Below are 20,013 nucleotides of genomic sequence, written 5' to 3'. Positions count from 1 at the left end.
TAACGAGTGAAAGTAATATATTAGTGGTTTTATCGTGTATGTATGTCCGATGTACATACATGCATGCATACAGAAAACATCGCCCCAAAATATTCACTGTAATTATAGTAATAGGAATTCAGGCAAGAGCTGGTAGCGCGGTAAATTATTTATTGTTCCCGGCTAAGTAATGCAAAGTTATAATATTGGAAAGCTATTTGAATCGGTTATATTCCCTTGCTTATTTCCCTCAATTACAGTTTGATATCAGGGTATCGGAAGCAACAATAACCACTGCTATTTTACAGGATCATTCAGTCGTTCCATGTATTATCGCACATAAATTTTGCAGAATGCGCCGAATATTTTTGTCCGAAATATGCAGCCATGTTTGTTTGTAACCGCAGTCAAACCGTTCGACCCTCCCGGGTTTCTGATGTGTGGGGTCTACACGATTGAAATCACGGCTAGCCTCGAAGCAGCTCCCAAGGCCTTTGGGTTCGAAGCCTCTCGAATCGCGCATGCGCATCCAGTACATGTGCTGACACCACGGTACACTGAGGGTCCTACACCGAACTGTTTTTATAATTAACATTATTGTAAACTGTTATTATTCATACTGAACCTTGTTTCATCGAAATTTGTCCAGCGTAACACTACCGTGTAACTTAAGTGTAACCAAACGCATCAAGATCTGTGAAGGTGAGCATTGGATTAGACCGATATTTCGTGTATATCTCGCTAAGAACAGCACCATAATCTCAAAAGACCTTGCACCGAGCAATTTCGGCGTGGTTTCACATGCCATAGCCCTAGACATGCCGGCTTTGTAAGCTCAATTGAACATAGCGTTACACGCTCTATGGTATAACCTCACATTACTCGGTATTTGTTATCACTCAAAAAAATTTCTGTCAACTCCAAGTGAGCGATTTTTTCTTTTTTTTTTTTTTATACTACCGTAGCCCTTGGAAATTTTCGCAAAATGTCCACGAATTTAATCGCCATGCCCCGCCACAGAGCGCCACTCTGAGGACGCTGCGTTTATGCATTGTCCGCCTCGAGAGATTTTTCAGTTTGTTTAATCCTGGCATCTGGGTTCGGCCAATCTATCCGGATAGCGTCACTTGGGAACAAAATTTTGCTGAAGTAGAATTAACATACTTTACTCGCCTCTAATAATGCGCCCCACACGTCTTTGTATTCACCATAATTCCAAATAATTTGAATTTTTTTCTTGCACCTTCTGTTTTAATTTCATTTTCTCACCTGGTTCATGACTAATTTTTAGTATTCATGTACAGACTATCCATCATTATTTTGCTGTTTGATGCCCCTTGGCTTTTTTCTGAAGCTTGATATTCAATCAAGGTTGGAACGTTATGCCTAAAACACAGTGTTCCGTCGTGTAACTTCCCACAAGAAAAGATGCATTCACTTCCAAAGATAACGACTCCTATTTGCTTCTATTATATATAGATTATATTATACTCTGTAAATCAGTTGCCCGAACTCTGAAGTATGCATAGGTCGGAATTGAAGTAGTTTTAATGTAACTCGTACTGTTGTTGACAAATGCTTATTGTACAAGAATTTCAAACGTGACCAATGACTAATGACTGACAAATAGATTAGATGAAAGGAAAAACATATTTTTTATAAATATGCTGCTGTCTGAGATGTCTTTGAATATATTTTAACCCAGCCAAAAGTTTAGTATTTACATGCAGAACATTTCTACAGATAATCCATCCTTTTTTTTTGTACATTCTCATTAATTTTAATTATATTGCGCCTATGTTTCAGAAAATCTGCCTGCCTTAATATTTGTAAGACTTTTCAATCATCAACAACATCTCACTAGGTACTCAAGATAATCAGTTTGCTGAGAAATATCAACCTTGTTATATAATTAACTCATACTTGAAGACGGAAAACAGCGTCAAGGAGTAGGACAGGAAATGGTCATGGAGGCATCCCCTTCGCCCCAATCTGTCGGCCGCGAGTTCGTCCGACAATACTATACTTTGCTGAACAAGGCCCCGTCCCACCTGCATAGGTATTCTATAAGTTCATAAATGATCTATATAATTTGGTGTAGTAACAGATATGCCCTACGTTACCTGCACATCACAATGTGTTCATTTATTATTACTACCAGTACTCAGTCATTACATAATACTCTTTTGCAGAACTACTGTTCAGATTTGTTTATCATAAATATATTACTGCTGCTGTAGTGCTTAGATGATAATTTCAATATTCTTCACCTTTGCTGTTCACTTACCACCATTTACTTCAGTGAAAGTAGTCTCCTTACAGCAGTATAGATTTTTCAACAGACATATCCAAAATTTAATGGACGTATTCATGTCACTCAAAGTTGTACCAATAATATTCGGAAATACGATTGTAAAATTTCTGTTGAGAAATTTGAGGTCAGATACAAAAAAACCAAACAGTATGTAATATTTGTAGTTTGGACTCAAATAATATCATTCTAAAACAAACTACAAGTTTTTTGGATTTATGATAAACTATGTGGTCTGTACTACGCAAAACCTACTCCCTGCTACGTCACCATATGATTATGAATTGTGACCTTTACCTAATTTCTCATTTAGGTTCTACAATAACCACTCGTCGTTTGTTCATGGAGGGCTGGACGCTCCTAACAGAGAAATAAATCCAGCTATTGGTCAGAAACAAATCCATCAAAAAATCCAACAATTGAATTTTCGCGATTGTCATGCGAAGATCAGTCAAGTTGACTCACAGGCTACACTTGGGAATGGTGTTGTTGTTCAGGTATATAATCGTTCTAACATTTACAACTTTGACCAATCATTATGTAACCACTAGATTATTGACAAGTTTTTATAACAATTCTCTAGCATGATATAATTTGGCTGTAACAATTGTTACAGGTGACAGGAGAGCTGTCTAATGCAGGACAGCCGATGCGTCGCTTCACACAAACGTTTGTTTTGGCTGCGCAAGCACCAAAAAAGTACTACGTTCATAATGACATCTTTCGATACCAAGACCTTGGCTTCCCTGATGAGGAAGAAGGAGAAGTTGAAGGTGGTGATGGGGGTATAGGTGAAGGCATTGGTGAACGGGAACCTGAAGAAGGTGTGCGTTCGGAACCAGAAGAGGATGAACAACCCAATCAAGGGCATCAGTTGCCACCGGCAACTGCACCTCCAGAGCCACAAGGTCCACCTTCCCTTATTCCAAGTCAACAACCACAGCTTCAACAGCAACAGCAACACGTATACTACGCCCCGCCACCTCAGCAACCCGTAAGCTGTGTTTTAACATTGATACGCAAAACAAGATTGTTTTTAACTGGTATTCACACATGTCAAGGGTACTCGACTACACAACGAAGATTAGCTTCACATATTTCAATGTATCATGATTTATTTTGTGTAGTATTACAATCCCGCAATAGACAGGCTGCATAGAATTTTGACATGGAACAGGGGAAAACTCGGGAAATTGGAGGTCTGGCTGTGATGTGTTATCCTCAATAGTCAATTCTATTTATAGATTGTGATCTCCAGATGCAGCAAAATTTTATTTGCATTAATAAAAATGAGAATTATCTATTTTTCTTATCTCATAATAGAAATTGTGCTAATATTGAGCAGATGTGTAATGTCGCTGTAATTACAGTTAATACTTGATGTTGCTCCGGTAACCTCCAAATATTATCTGAATTTTATAGATTTTGATATTTTACACAAATTATCCAAAAATGAAATAGAAGTAACAAGTGAACCATACTTTGAACATTGAATATTTATAGTTCCAAATATTGAATGCCCCTCACACATGTGCTGAACCAATTTAATATTTAATCTAATTAAAAAATTAAAACAATAATAGTAATAGAAGTTGAATAAACATTTGGAACATCAAAACAATAGAGCTCAAATTAATCAGGTAATTTTTTTTTTTTAGTATATCGAATATAACAATGAAAAAAATGTATTGGGTAATGCTTAGGTGCATCCGGTCATGCAACCAGTGGCAATTAATGGTTCTGTTCATGATGAATCACCTCTAATCAATCAGCAGCAGCATGCCCATACGTACATTTCTGAACCCGCAACTCAGGAACAATTTGTTCAGGAACCAGAGCCCGAAGTGGTTCCTGAACAACAGCCGCAGGTGAAAGAAGAACCTCAAATTCCAGTTGAGGAGTCTCAGGAGCCGTTAGATGCTGAACCGGAACAGCATTCGATTTCAGATTCTCAACCGGAAGTCCCAGTGCCAACCCCAGCCACCAACAATAGCGGACCTAAAACCTATGCAAATTTAGTCAAATCTTTTGCCACCGCAACTGGTTCGGCTAGCCCACAAGCGCCTAAGGCATCCATGTCACCAGTGAGTTATAGGTTCTTTGTACTAATAATAGAAAATTAGCAAAAAACTAAAATAGTGAACACTCAATTCCTGACGATTCAAACAATTTTTAATATCTTGTTATAGCCACCCATCACACATCAACGTCTTGATGATCGCATTTCGGTACCTGCTGTGAACGCTGGATCTATTCTCACCACTCCTTCGAACGTCAGTTCCAATCAACAGCAGGTTCATAGAGGTGTTGGAGGAAACCAACAACAACAATCACAACAGCAACCACAACAACAGCAACCACAACAGCAACCACAACAACAGCAGCAACAACAACCACAACAACAACAACAGCAACAACAGCAACAACAACAACAACGACCTCCACGAGGAGGACCTGTGCAACGAGGTATGGGCAGGGGACCATCCCGCCCCCCCTTCTCTGATGACAACGGCTGGGGTGATTATAGTTGCGAGTTACAGATGAAGCGGGCGAGTCCAAAAACTTGTTGAGACCAGTTCACACAAAAAAAAATTAGCGTATAACGAATTCTTTGAACGGAAAATTATATCTGATTTGAAAATAGTTTTAACGGTAGTTAACGGTTGTTGATGCTAAAATACTTTATTCGACATCATTTTGCGGAAACCGTTTGAAATATTTTAGAATTTTATTCAATTCATTTTCGGTATTGGCTTATCATTTGAATATGGCGAATCCTGAAAGTTTTACAGTTTTTGAGAATCAGGTAATATTGTTGCTAGCGATCAATGAGTCCCATTTATCCTCAATAGTTTGAATTCGCTTTTTTCTACTCATAGCTAGCTTTACAGAGAATTTAATCATAAGGCAATTGGTTCAATGTTTGATTATTTGATAATATTTTACCACAGATGGTGAACGTCGTGGGGGCCGGCAAGTCCAGTACGGCGATTCTCATCAATTATTTTTGGGTAATCTTCCACTGGATGCTTCAGAAGACCAATTGCGTCAATTATTCGAGCAATACGGTCCAGTAGCTGATCTACGTGTTCACAGCAAACAAAACGAAAGAGGAAAAACCCCCCATGGCACATCCAATACTAGCAGAGTTCCCAACTACGGATTTATTACGTTTGAGGATCACCAGTCCGTCGTAAACGTTCTGCAAAGTTTGGTGAGAAGAATTTCTCTCTATTTCGTTTTTGATTGCTGTTTTACCTTAAGGAATTCGGATTGCAATTTAAATAGCGAGTAGAGGATAAATCTCTGTTAAACCCTCTTTTACTTACAGCCAATCCATTTCCCTGATGAAAATCGTACGAAGTTGAATGTGGAGGAAAAGAAAGTTAGGCCAAGGATGTCAATGGAAGGGGGAGGTGGGAGGCCGTCTACCGGAGATGGTTCAGTACGCCCAATGGGCGGCCAACAGCAACGTGGGCCAGGTATTTTATAAGTTTTTCTTTGAACACATTGCAGTCAGAATAGCAAATTTGCAAAAATCTTGATAAAATTACAATGAGAATATACCATAATTTGCTATTCAGGGGGTCCAGGTGGTGTGATAAGAGGTAGTGGACAGCCACGCGTCGGTCGTGGAAGCTTTTCACGTGGAGGAGATGGTGGCCGAGGGGGTGGCATGAGACAACCAGGCAATCACAACTATCAGAATCGTCGTTAAATGTTCTGAACGCTGTAAGTTGCATCCTGCCCAACTTCGGTGTTACACTCAACATAAGTATCCAGTGTGTTTTGTAGGTCGTGCGATAGCTAAAAATATTTATTGTGAAAGATATGTATGGAATCAGTGATAGATTTTCACTTTGGATCATAACGAGGCCCACGTATGAAAAAGTGTACCATTGGCTATGTTCAATATTATACACGTTTTAGTGCATTGTATATAAAGCGGTTTAATTATTCGAAGTTATTCTTAGAGAAGCTTATATAAATACATACGCATATGATAACCATTCAGTTGTAGGATTTTGTATAAAATGGAAAATGGAGAAATATGTGCGAGTACTAATTCGAGTAGCTGGTACTGTTAGATTTGTCGAACGTCGTATGATTCATTGCTCCAAATCGATTATAGTATTCACAGTTGCTTTAACAAATTTTCATGTGGTTGTACAAGTTCCAAGACAACTTGACAAACAACGCAAGGGACTATGATGTGTATGTAGTGAGAGACAATAGCCGGACAAAGATAATTGAAAAAATGTATACCCCATCTGCTTACGGAAAGGATCTATTAATTCGTTCTTCTACTCTAAATACCAATCTGTTCGGAGAATTTGTGTAGTTCTCAGGTTTCAGAAACTCGTATTCAAATGAAATGTAAGACAAAAATAATCAACCAAACGAGAGATACTAAGCAGTGGATAGTGGAAGAATACATATAGAATTTTGTCACTCAGTGTAGTTGATGGCATATAGTTATGTTGATGCTACTCTTCGCAAAGACATGCGCAAAAGTTCGGATTGTGGTAGAATGATATTTTGTTTATGTCATCTTGTACATAAAAGAGGTGCTGTTGTGTCATTTTTCGTAAAATATTGTTTCTTTTTTATTTACTTGGTCGCACTAATTACGAATACCGTGATACAACATCTTTAATAAAGTAGATTGACAGTTGCCAATTATATAACTTTGTTCCTAGTGCTGCTAAATTAGACTAATGATAGCTTTTATATCGCAAAATTTACGTGAAATATTTGTCGGGCAGAGACTCGTCCCAAGCAATTGAACTAAGTCCGTGAAATGATTTGATTAATAAGTTTTGAACATGGCAAAAATCAGATTGTTAATTTCGCGTCGCTACAACGCGAGCAATTATACTCCGAGAAAAAGTTTTGGACGAAACTTTAGGTGAAATTCAAAAGTAAAGAATGCAGCAAAATAATGAATGATTTGAAATATCCGGAAGAAGTTTTTGTAAAAATTTCTTACATGTGTCATTGTCGAAGATTTTTTTACTCATACTTCTCGTTATACTGGGCATCATTTCAATATCCTCTCAATTCAAGCAGAATTATGAAAATACTACGCCATGTAATATGAAAATATCAATATTTATGCATTGTCAGAAAGAGGTCTGGTACTCTCTTAATGCAGTCAAATATATTGTGTAAAATTAATAACACTGTACTGAATTTATATTATTTGCTCAAATTCGCAATTATATTTTTTCTATTTCACAACGTTGGGTACGTTTGTATTTTATTAATATTTTCACAATACACATTGTATTGGACATGCAGGTTTGAATCAAGGGTTTCATTGCATACAAATTTCTGGATTAGTGATTTGCTGGCTGTCCACGTCGATCTCGTAAAAGGGTCTTTGATTGATTAGGTACATAATCAAATTGGAATCAATGATTTGTATAATGGTTTATAGTGAACTAACCCTCGGTCCTACAATTGTTTGATATTAGCACTATTCGCCAATATTCTCTTAAATAATCACCACCTGATCAAGCTTCATCTAAATTGTTCAAATATTGGAAAAACTATGACAAGAGAAGCAAAATCGATTTCTAAACTAGATTATCATCTCGCCTCTTGGACGTCACGAGCGATATATATAGAGTTTGTAAGAGATTATTATTTTTGAAATAAGTGCATAATTTCAACAATGTGTTGGCAAAAAAATACCTCGCCTATAGTTCGATATTCTTTATAAATTAACTTGATGCAAAGCCCTGAAAACGCCGTGTACAACTGCAGAGTGTGTCTTATAATTTGAGATTACTATTGGAGTACAGAAACATAAATGTTGTCTACACATAATGACGTAATTACAGTCTTGCTTCCAAGTTTTTTCTTCATTTCATAGCAGAGGTCGACGTTGAGAAATTCGCATACAGAGATCGAATATCTTCCGCGTGTACTCACCAATAGATATGTATGAATTATTTTACAAAAATCTTCGGAATCATATATTTTACTCTATGTTGGTTTTTTGTTACGCTCATTACAATGTAGATAGTTTAGAATCGGTGCTCTGTATGCAAAATTAGTGGAATAACGAATTCTGAACACTTTATGTATGATTCTAAAATACTGGAAAAATATCGTCTAATCGAAGTACTTTTTAGCTTAGTACATTCTAATTCTCTTTTCATGGAAATATTTATGATTACACTCTCGTCTAACAGTCATAACGCAAGTATTCCGTAAATCTTACTTCATTTGGTTTCAGTGTTGAATTCAGTATATAAATCTAAAAAATAAGATATGGAAATTGAAATAAATTCCATAAACTGTCAACGTTTCACGTTTCTAAACAAGCAATTTTGCATAAATTTCTGGATTCTAGGAATCCTAATTACTTGACTAGCACTGTGTATTGACGAATATTGCAAGTGGTATATGATATCAAAATAGCAAATAATTTTTCTAATTAAATGTAACATTGAATATCTGCATGTTGCAACTGATGTTACAATTCCAAGTTATGTCAATTATCGCCTTCTGTTGAGGGCAGATTCTGAAATAAGTGAAAAACTATCAGCTGCTAACGTGCAATTTTTCAATCGACAGTATTAACAAATTTCAATCCTTATTATTTCAAACTGATTTCATGCTAGAGACTGTTGCTCGCAAAGAAGGGATCCAGGCAGGGATGCGGATTGACAAACAACTCGTTAAACGGATACTATAAAGAAATGGTAAATGACGACAAGTTTCTGCAATTTTAAGGCTGAGAGTGAATTAAGAAAACAAAGTTCTCCATTGTTTCTTTAAATTAATCGTCCATACGGACTGATTTTACTATAAGATTACCAGAAATACCATTAGTATGCGTATAACTGTAATGAAAACGGCATGATACAGTGAATGATTAATTATAGAAATTGATATCAATAATAATTATCAAACATACAATCTAGTGAATATCGCACTAAATTGTGAATAGTAATTTCATTGTAGAATATTACTAATATTTTCAAAGTACATATTTGTACTTACTGAAAGTTTAAGTAAATCCTCAATAATTCATGGTACTGCGCAATAAGTACGCTTCTGTTACTTTATTATTTAGGTGTACACATAAAGACAGCGTCCTCAACAGTATAAGTGAGAAACATAGATGATGATCTATTGTATTTGCATCATAGGTCAACTGCACCAACACTCTGTCAAGATTATAATCATTGAATGTGAATACTACTCGAAAGCTAAAATTGAATAAACGAATTTCGTTTTTAATCAAAGATCGCGGCCTAACCGACATTGACAAGCCTTCGGCTATTGAGCATCATAATGCAAACAATAACGGTAGTTTTCTGTAGCAGAGGCTGAAAAAATGAGCATCGAATTATCTGTCTAAAACTGAACTCGTCTGTTTAATTAACAGAATTCTTCCAATTTGTTACCCTGAATTCGATCTTTACTGAGAATAAGGTTCACTTTTACATGTGCATTTACTTTTTCATGTATACAATATTTGAGTCGGTGAGATTCATTTGACACATTCATTTTCTGGAATTGTTTTATCTAAAAAACAAAATATGTAGTTGTCAGTCGATGAATTATTTTTGTTTTTTGGATATAGTTAATTTTTGCTTCAGCCAAATAAATATTTATTTGATTTCATTAGTTTGTTTAGCTAAAGAGCAAAATTTAGCCGATTTGACACGCAAAGGTGATAATTAATTAATAGATGTTGACACAATATTTCGTAATTTAATCGACACAATCAATCTGTTGGATTAATAAAAAATTACTAAACACTAAAAAATTAATAAAAAAAACAGTATTTGATTCAATTCACGTGCAATTGGATCAAGTAAATACATACAATTTAATTCACTTCTCAGTGTACATGTTGTGCTTCAATGGTGGACTGATAACCCAGTTTCGTGTAACCCGCCTGTCAATAACTATAATATACATGCTCGGAACTTGAAACATTTTCGTAATTCATTTTTTAGTATTTCTATCGTAAAAGAAATCTATAATAATTACATAGTACAGTTCAAATTCCGACAATTTCTATTTAGAACGGGTTACGCGAAACTGTTATACCTCGGCACAATAAGTACGTTTACAAATCTATTATTCTTATTATTATTATTATGATATTTTTATTTTTCTTATATATATATTTTTTTTTTTTTGTGTCATCAAAGTATATAGTAAAATTGATATTAACTGTAGTAGTTACTCGATAATTGTAAACCGATTTGTACATTACGCTAAACAAGCTTACGTGAAAATTATTCGCGTTATTATAACGGATACGTGAAATGTTTTTGATATAGGGGATGAAAGAAACTAGATTATTTTGCTGTATAGAAAAAGTGATACGAGGGTGGAGTGTGCATTTTCATTCACGGACAATCGGGGTGTCGACATTTTAATCAATCGTTAAACACCGTAGTGCGGGTGAGCTTGTTTACCACAAATAACAAACCAGGTGTTTCGTTAAAAAAAGTGTCTGGATTTGCTACCCTGGTGAGCGGTCTTATCAATGATCTTAAATTGAACCACTGTTACATAAAAGCACCTGTGCGTATCACCTATTTGCAAATTTTTAGTATGAATGTTTTTTTTTCACAATAGGTAATTATTAAAAATAAAAATAAACAAAAACAAATTAACAAATATGATAGTTATAAATATTAATAGAGGATGGTGTAATTAAGTTGTGAATTTTTTGAAGCATACCTTTTTATTTTTGGCATCTTTGGGTCAGTTTGTGTGTACAACCGTGGAAATGTTACTGCGATAACAAAAGAAAACTTGAGATGATGAAAAAAAAACGACGTGTTTAAACAAACATGACACGTATTATAACTTTTTGCATTTAGTATAATATACCTTGCTACCAACTAATAATACTTCATTTGTATATTGTTACTTAAGTAAGGAAAATTGATGAATAAGGCAGACGAATTGGAACACAATCGCTGAATTTTATGGTGATATATTGGAAAATTGTTCAAAAAATTGAATACATGCCGCCAACGACTGTTTGATGTCTACCTTAATAATCTACCCTACATACTACGTATGCGTATAGGTATGTAAATAATTTTTTTTATTCCTGAATACAATATGTACGCGAAATCACTGCCGTGATGACAATATTCAGATTTATGGTACTCTTTCTGACGTTTTCTTAGTCTGGGCCTTACGAAAATTATTCTACATGATTATCATTTCTGAGTCTGCATAGAATTGTACAATAATAGTTGTGTGGTAATCGTTTTCCATGGGCACAATATCCACTTGTAACTAGTGAATAATAATAGGTGAAAAATTGAGAAATCCTGCGCAGTTTTTTTCCGTATAGGATGTTAATATTAAACAGTATCACATAGGTAATGAAAAAATGATTATAAATTTTTTAGTGTTGCAAAGCCTCCTAGACTCACTGTGATATCATCTAATTACATGATGGAATAAATATTAATTGAATGAACATGTCATCTAAATCCTAATTCATCGTGTGACTATGTCTATGCTTGGAATCACAACATAAAATGTAAACAATATTTTCAGATTTCAGTTTGAACCTAAACAAGTGATTGCGATTCATTTCATAATATACATGAGAAAAAAACTTTCAAATTTCATAATAAGGTTTAACTTGTACAAACCATCTTTGCTTCTGTAGTTTTTTTTTTCTTTCAATCAAACAAACTGATCATAAGCACTTGAATTGTAGTCAAGTATAATCAATTTTTACTATCCTTTATACAGTAAGAGATAACGTTCTCGCAAGTGTTATTAGTATTCTTGAAAGATGTGATCTTAATTCGTGTGCAAATGTAGGATGTCAAAACTATTCACCAAATCAAATGTATCCCCAATGTTACAGATGTAAAAGTAATGCAACAGGCAGCCAAACATATAATAGCTACGACACGCTGATAAGCCCACAAAAATTTATAATTAGGATAACAGTCCTCTAATTCGGTTCATCAATTTGTGGAAGAGAAATAACGAAAGGAGAGGCATTCGTCTGCACAGTTTGTGTCGCGAACCGTTTTGTCTCTGTCCGCGTATAATAAATGTTTACGTAATATACATTCGCGTAAAGCGAAAAGACAGTCCGTATGCTAATGAGATCAAACGAGGGTATGTCAGAAGGCGGCATGAAATCATCTCAGTTTACAGAAGGCCCGAACTAGCCGTCAGTCGTCGTTGGTCCAGCCAGCCGATAGGACAACTTCTCTGCGGTACTTATCCCGGTCAAGGTATGACTTCCTTCCACAGTTCTGCTATGATTTGAAGTAGTTATAACTGTTCAAAATGTTGTCGTCAATTGAATCGCTGATGTTATTCATTTTTACGGAATAAAAGGTTTTCACTGTGGAAGTACTGTTTTACAAAAAAATAAAAAACGAGTACATTGTCGCTCGATGATAATTTGAGTGAAAATGTTAACTTTTATTTGTATCTGACTTTTGTCTGTAATTATACTCAGAATTGCACATGGTTATTCCTATCAAAAGAAGTCCTTTTTTAAACAGATCGTTCAATGTTTGAATATTCTTCCGTATATTTGAAAAAAAAACGATCTCACGCGTTGAGCAAATGAAATCTAGCCTACTTCGGTTATTCAGCACGTAATGTTAGGCTTGGTTGCAAGTCTGCTGTCAGGTTGCATGAAGTGAGTATCTGTTAGTTATCAACTGTCAAAAAGCGCCCGGTATTTCGCGCTTCTTTATCCATGAAAGCTTAGCAAAGTGGTAAAAACCATGCACCTCACTATAACGTAGCAATATGAGAGTTGTTCTCGATTATAGTGTTCGTTACATTATAATAAGACTCTGCTCATGTCGTACTAGATAAAAAAATGTGTATGTACAGTGAAAAAAAATATATATATTTCCACGTGCCAAGTACCGAGACCTTATTCTTATAAATGCCTCAGTTCAACAGTGTTGAGCGAGATTTACGAGTATTTCATTTCCTTCGGAAATGAAGCACATTTGTTATCTGTGATAGTGCCACTAGGTCGGTATTGATGCTTACTTATCATTTCGTCCTCCGCTGCACAAACTGCATTCCATGTCAGTTTGCAATTCCATTAAAGTAAATCTTGAAAATAAGTCTTCAATTTTTCTGACAAGTCGCTATGCATACGAAGCGTTCTAATATCTATCGAGAAATCGTACTGAAATGCAATTCTCAGGAATACTGCGTGCTTGCGAGATTAATCACTATTAGCTCACTTAATTATTTCAAACGGCAAGTAGGTATATGGTTTAGTACGTGAACTGAAATCACGAGCATTGTGTTTCGACATGCTGTAACAATCGTACAATTTTTTGTTCAAATTTAGTACGATTCTTCCAAGCATGAGTTTTGATTTTCAATACACAGTTCGATTTGAGATCGTGGAAAAAAAGTCTCACCACTACTACGATGTGATTTGATAAGTATAACATCACCAGATATAATAATGAGCAAAATAAGGTTTGCAATGCTGTGAAATGCCTGAAACTGAATGCGTGGTGTAATCGCCATTCACGTAGATCTAGAATGATATCGTTCCTTTAACAGTAACATTTGATAAAAAAAGTAAAGCTAATAACAATAGCAAAGAGAGGATGATCCTCCATCGTCCTCTACGGTTCGATGACCTAAAGAAATGTATAATTGCAGTTGGTTTGCAACGATCGACGTACAGTTTAATTAAACATTACCCTATATATATACTATATATGTATGTATGTATGTATGTAACAAGAGCAAGATTTCCTCGTCACGATTAGCTAGCTACGAGTACTTATTTGCGAGGGTGCCGCGTTACGCGTCGCTGTATTCCACGAGGCAATAGCAATTGTGTAAGATCACAGATCCATTTCTGCTGTGTATCACTGCGCCGCTCTCGGTATCTGGATTCCTCCGGACCGCGCTGAGCCCGCACGCGGCTCTTGGAGCTTTCGTGCTTGCATCCAACTCAGCTAGTATTCATACGCACGGGCGTTACTCCGGGAAACAGGTCGACCAGTGTCTCTTGAATTCCCTGTCGCCGCCGACGCCATCCGTATCAGCGTGCCTCTCCCTCCTTCTTCCTTCATCTCTTGGCCATCTCTCACTTTATCTCTCGCTCCTTCTCTGTTTCTTGTCAACGTATCTGCGTCGGCCGTTGAGATTTCTCGGAGGCACATGGCACACGTGGCGCACAGCTCGAGGACCCGACGCGTCGTTTGCTCCGTAAAAGGACATCTGCATTACCTCGAACAATGATGACGTACATTCGAAAGTTGAATCCCACCCGTCTTTTACAGATAATCGAGCGTAGATCCGTTCTTTCAACTATCAGTTGTAATGCGCCTACACCTTTATGACGTGGACGTTCGCGTCATTTAAAATCACGGCCTCCGGAAGCTACCGACTTAAGAAATCTATAATTCTATTACGACATATTATTATACGTATCACGTATAGTGCATGGTTTATTTATTCCAACTCGAAAGATTACGCACAGTCTATTCGCAACCAATAGTTACATATTATATTATTGTGTACGTTGAAAAGATGGGGCATGTTTTTTTCTTTTCTAGCCTAGCAAAATTCATTTTGAATCCTGAGAACTTGTTTGCGTCGTTATCGCACCGCGTTCGTGTATATAGATCACAGTTCTACTATGTATGCATATGCACATCAAAATGTATATAATATCCGCATGCAAGGACCCGTACTTGCTCTACATACAGTATAGTACATGCGAATCCTTGCACGATATTGCGAGTGATTTTCTATATCTACGGTACAACGTCAACATGGCGGCGATACCGTGCTGCACAACGTTGTCGTTGTCCTGTGGTATTTTTCCGACAGTGTAGGGACTTATTAGCAAATATTTTTCTGTTAATAAAAACCTGGATCGGTTATCGGTAAGTCATACAAATTGGAGAGCTTGACAAATATGTCATAGTCAATCTTACATAAACAATAAACCGAATCCGTCCTTGAAACTACTATCGCTCGAGAATGATGCTAAGTTTATTTCAATCACGTATTCACGCGTGGCTCATTGCCGAAATTGGGTTATCGCCTTAAAACTGCGATTAATAAGAAACACGTATGGTATGATATGGTTAGATATCGCCCCTCATATTGACCCAAGATGGCCCGAAGATAGTTTACAATGTCCTATTTACTTCAAAATTATTGCAAACTTATAGTCATATGACCTCCAGGCACTAATGCTGTAGGAGTTTGTAAATTTTGCACTGTTTCAAGTGACGAATGGAAAAGAATATTGATAATCCTAGAAACGTGAATGACGAATAATGTTGCAAAGCATTGATCATACTTTTAGAATTAACCGATGTAAGAAACTATTGTGATCTAGTTCAATTGCACAATATAATATACTTCTTACAATCTTAACTCGCTCTTGTTAGTACTAATAAACTGCTGGCATGCCTGCAACAGTCATTGAGATGACACAGTTTGCAACTTGCTAAAACAGAACACGATTCTGTGCATAAACATAATGTGTAATCAATCTGTACTCGTTCATAAATCACACTATGAAAATATCATGAATTATACTTGTCATAATCATACAGCGCATTTGTATGATGGCCTACTGAATATTGTATATTCAAGTTCATCATACTGCTGCTGATCAACAATGATTTTTTAGGACACACAAACTATTGTTCTAACGCTTGAACTTTTTAGAATATATGTAACAAAAAAAAACTGTTTCGTCGTCTTTTTTCAACGGTATATACTTCCGGCATGAGTCCTAATCCGGAGCCAAATAATTCGGAAAACATTTTCCTCGTTATAATATTATATACGAATCCGCGAATCATAGCTATAAGCCGCAAGTATTGTCGCCTATTGCACAGTTACACGTAACAAGCAGCGATAGATAATCTATACAGAGGCTATTTCTATGCACTTCTCGTGTAACAAGATTGCATCGAATTTTACAGAGGTCACGATGAGGGCAACGACGCAGTTGCTTCTGGGGACTCTCTGCGTTGCCGTTCTTTTGCTCTCGGATGTTTCCGGAAAGGTGATTAGAATCAATTATATACAGATATATCTATGAAGTTTTAATTCTTTAAAACTATTTTGTCATATCGTTTCTGCAACAATTTTTAATCCTAATCGGTCACTCTGGGTGAATTTACCGCAAACATTTTTCAAACTCCTCGTAGAGTCCCTGAGTCGTGAAAATGGGCCTCGTGGCGCCATTGTTCACGCGAAATTGAAGGTCTTTTTTCGATATTTTTGGCACTTGCTTCAACATTGCCGACGTTTTACAATATTTAAACAATCAATTTTGGATAGGTAAACAAAAAGAGCGTTTTCTGCGATCCTTGAACAATGCCTAGATCAATTTTTTAAAGCTTTTAAGAAGTCATTTTTGAAGCAAAAAACACTTTTGGGGTAAATTTCACCCAGTGTGACCATTACGCGATTCTGCCGAGGTGTGTCCGACTAGATTTAAAATTCGGCGTCGTTATTTTCTGCGTAATCGATATGTTCTCCTTGTGCGTATATGCTCGTATCGAATTAAGTGTTATCAATTTAAGTGATTGCATGACAGCTATAAGTTACAGTCATATAAAATTACTAACGATGACTTCTACTCAAAAAGCATCACGGCCATCGATCGGAGTCGACACCAGCTTCTGAAATCGAGACTCAAGATGTGGGAATCAACGAAGTTTTGACCGAAGATATAGAAGATAAATACGAGGCATTCAGCCCCGACGAAAACAATCGTTGGAAGTACGACCCTTGCATGAACAAACACTGCAGCGCTGGACGCACCTGCAAGGTGAACTTTATACCTTATACCTTAAAGTTATAAAAATTGTTCAGGAAATATGGTAGGCATAGTCTAACAATGTGACATATCTGTACACGACAGCCGGACGATGACGGCGTTGCTCAGTGTGTCTGCGTTGAGGAATGTGAACCCGAATCGGATGCTCGCCGCAAAGTGTGCACCAATTTGAACGAGACGTGGTCGAGTGACTGCGAGGTTCACCAGGCACGGTGTTTCTGCGTCACGGATGACCCGAGATGCAAGGGTCCCGAGCAGAAGCACGTCCACGTCGAATACTACGGAGAGTGCAGAGAAATGCCGGTAAATTTGACAACGTCTTCCCGATATCGCGACTGAATTATGCTGTATTATACCGATTGCGAGGGGCGGAGACGAAGCGCATTTTAAATTGATCTACCCATTGTACTTGCAATTCGGTTTGCAGGAATGTACCGAGGGTCAAATGGCCGACTTCCCCCGACGCATGCGGGATTGGCTTTTCAACGTTATGCGTGACCTTGCTGACCGCAGAGAGCTTACGGAACACTTCTTGGAGATGCAACAGGCCGCGGCACAGAACTTTACCATTCGTTGGAGAAACGCCGTGATATGGAAGTGGTGCGATCTCGACGGTAGCCCCCATGACAGAGTCGTTTCTAGACACGAACTTTTCCCCATTCGAGCTCCGCTTATGGCTCTCGAACACTGTATCGCTCCCTTCCTTGACGCCTGCGACGCAGATGGCGATCACAAAATCACATTGCGTGAGTGGGGCAAGTGCCTCGAAATCGAGGAGGTGAGTAGACGTCTGGAACAGATAAAATTATTCCAAAATTTGAATCTCGACTAGGTCATACGGGCTTCGAACCACGCACAAGTTCGAACCTTCATCCTGTTTAGTCAGCGTATGCATAATTTTTGACCAACTCGCAAGTTTGAAAAACTACAGCTGCAGCTATTAATTGTATCATGTGTACGGCTGAATTTCTCATATGTTGTTTTATAAGTGAGCCGACTTCCTTCATCTGCTGTACTGTACATGTATCAGTTTCACGGGTCGACTAATTAACCCTATTTACAAGTTGTTTCCCCTATAATTTCCTTGAGACCCATCAGTGCCATTGCCGAGTTCAGCCCACAGTATTTCTCCCCTTTTCAAACTCTACCTCGATTATCCTTGAAATAGTTTATCCGAGCACTTAACGTTACCGGTTTCGTATTTAAAATTTAACGCTCCAAGTTCAGAATTGTTAATTCGATGCGGTGTTTCGAAATGTAATAAATTGTCATTGCATTATTAAAATATACGCCTCGATGGAATAAGCCTCAGGTAATAGGTTTACCTACGGTTTTCCGGCCCGTTTATATAACGCGACGATAGCATTATATTATACGTATACTCCCAAATTCTCACCACTTAATGTAAAACTTGTACAGTTTCAATCCAGCTCGTTAAAATGACGTACAATGTGTACAAGGCAAGCTAAATTTATTTGTCTCACGCCATTCTATTTTATTTAATATTCTATATAAATTGAAAGCTAAAACAAGCGGGTATTACGTGTGACATGATATCGGTATCTTTTTTTTTCAGGATGATCTGGACGACAAATGCGGTGAATTGGTCGAAATGGTGGGTGAACAAGATTAGATATAAGATAATTTCATTACCTATTATAATACGCCTTGATGTAAGTAAGTTGCGGCCGGAATAAGGATAGAAATTTATTTGACTCACACCATATGACATGATACGTAAATAATAATATACGGTTAGGTAAGACAGAAGCGCGAGATAGATGGCATACGTATGAGTAACTAACTCGTCGTGTCATCGCGCATATCCATTTATCTTCAGTCTGTCGTCTCTTCCTGCGTCTCACGTCTGCAATACAGAATTCGTCAATAATTCGCCGCTCCCAATTTACGTCGAGGCTTAAATCTATTTCAATGTACGTACTATAAGAACTAGGAGAGGAAGAATAAACGGAAAGGAAAAACCAGAAGAGGAAAATAATTTTACTGCATTATTAATCAATTACATAAATGCATTTTTACTGTAACGAAACCATTTTCTCTCCTTTTTACTATAACATAATATAATATAACATACGTTATGGGTTACATAAAATTTATCCTAATAAAATGTATACATAACTATAGAATAACTTCAACCATTTGTGCCGAAAATAATTGCTCTCATGTATTATTACCGTACTTGTTTATCGCCGTTTTTCTGTATGAAAAAATCATTTTTTACTCATACAAAAATGGTGATTGATATATGATGGTTCGTGGCCATTGCGTGATGGCACTAGTCAAGTCTTCTATTTTTAACGCATTTTCCGTCTGCGGAATAGTTCATTAAATTACCGTTCGTATGTTTAAATATTCCACCGAGTCATGCTGCGTAACACTAAATGATAAAAAACGGTTGTATACCAATTTTTATGGAAATCGGTTTAAAATTGAAACTTATTCAAGTTTTTCCATATATAATACAATACCAGAATTGGCATGATTCTTTTTCCCATATGTATGATACAATACCAGTTGACCGGTTAAACTCCTAATACTTATCAAGGTTCCTTAGTGCAGCTCATGTCGTCGAATACATATAATACACACTTTTGTGTATTTTGAACAATAGATGTTGAATCCCGGGTAAATTTGTTTTTCGTTTCGAGAAGCTTGAGTAAATAAAAATTTCCGTATTAATTATCCGGTAAAAAATATTTCAAGCAGATTCTCACTCCACGAGGCGTGAGTAATTGACACGAGTTTTTTTTATTTCGTACGAGGTAAGCGGATAGAATTAAATTGAAGTTAAAGAATGGAATTTCGAATGGATTAACGATTATTTTGCAAAATATACGATACACTCGCTCCTTGAATATAAAAATTAACTTAACGGAACATT

The 20,013-nt window shown here is 36.7% G+C and overlaps 2 protein-coding genes across 8 annotated transcripts; both read left to right on the top strand.

Annotated features, from left to right (window-relative positions):
- Positions 1 to 510: 510 nt before the first annotated feature.
- On the top strand, positions 511 to 11,762 carry LOC124301008 (ras GTPase-activating protein-binding protein 1). 7 transcript variants are annotated; one of them, XR_006907382.1, is made up of 10 exons: positions 511 to 681; positions 1,786 to 2,038; positions 2,604 to 2,787; positions 2,907 to 3,284; positions 3,994 to 4,374; positions 4,480 to 4,807; positions 5,242 to 5,504; positions 5,622 to 5,772; positions 5,875 to 6,081; positions 8,923 to 11,762. XR_006907382.1 is itself a non-coding variant. In XM_046755604.1 (10 exons), the coding sequence occupies exons 2-9, from the start codon at positions 1,941 to 1,943 to the stop codon at positions 6,006 to 6,008; spliced, it is 1,917 nt and encodes a 638-aa protein (XP_046611560.1). In that variant the 5' UTR covers positions 512 to 681; positions 1,786 to 1,940; the 3' UTR covers positions 6,009 to 6,022; positions 8,923 to 11,762. The 7 variants fall into 7 exon arrangements, 6 of the variants coding, with proteins under 6 accessions (XP_046611562.1, XP_046611561.1, XP_046611564.1 ...); XM_046755604.1 differs by having other exon boundaries at positions 512 to 681; positions 5,875 to 6,022; XM_046755606.1 differs by lacking the exon at positions 8,923 to 11,762 and having other exon boundaries at positions 1,909 to 2,038; positions 5,875 to 6,673.
- Positions 11,763 to 12,247: 485 nt separating this feature from the next.
- Positions 12,248 to 19,161, top strand: LOC124301011 (SPARC). The gene is made up of 6 exons (XM_046755615.1): positions 12,248 to 12,540; positions 16,249 to 16,331; positions 16,920 to 17,102; positions 17,196 to 17,414; positions 17,539 to 17,889; positions 18,688 to 19,161. Exons 2-6 carry the CDS (start codon positions 16,257 to 16,259, stop codon positions 18,742 to 18,744), a joined length of 885 nt encoding a protein of 294 aa, XP_046611571.1. The 5' UTR covers positions 12,248 to 12,540; positions 16,249 to 16,256; the 3' UTR covers positions 18,745 to 19,161.
- The last annotated feature ends 852 nt before the right edge of the window (positions 19,162 to 20,013 follow it).

This window comes from Neodiprion virginianus, chromosome 3 (genome assembly GCF_021901495.1).
Source record: "Neodiprion virginianus isolate iyNeoVirg1 chromosome 3, iyNeoVirg1.1, whole genome shotgun sequence".
In the NCBI taxonomy this organism is placed as follows: Eukaryota; Metazoa; Arthropoda; class Insecta; order Hymenoptera; family Diprionidae; genus Neodiprion; species Neodiprion virginianus.
This window is presented reverse-complemented; position numbering and strand designations above follow the sequence as displayed.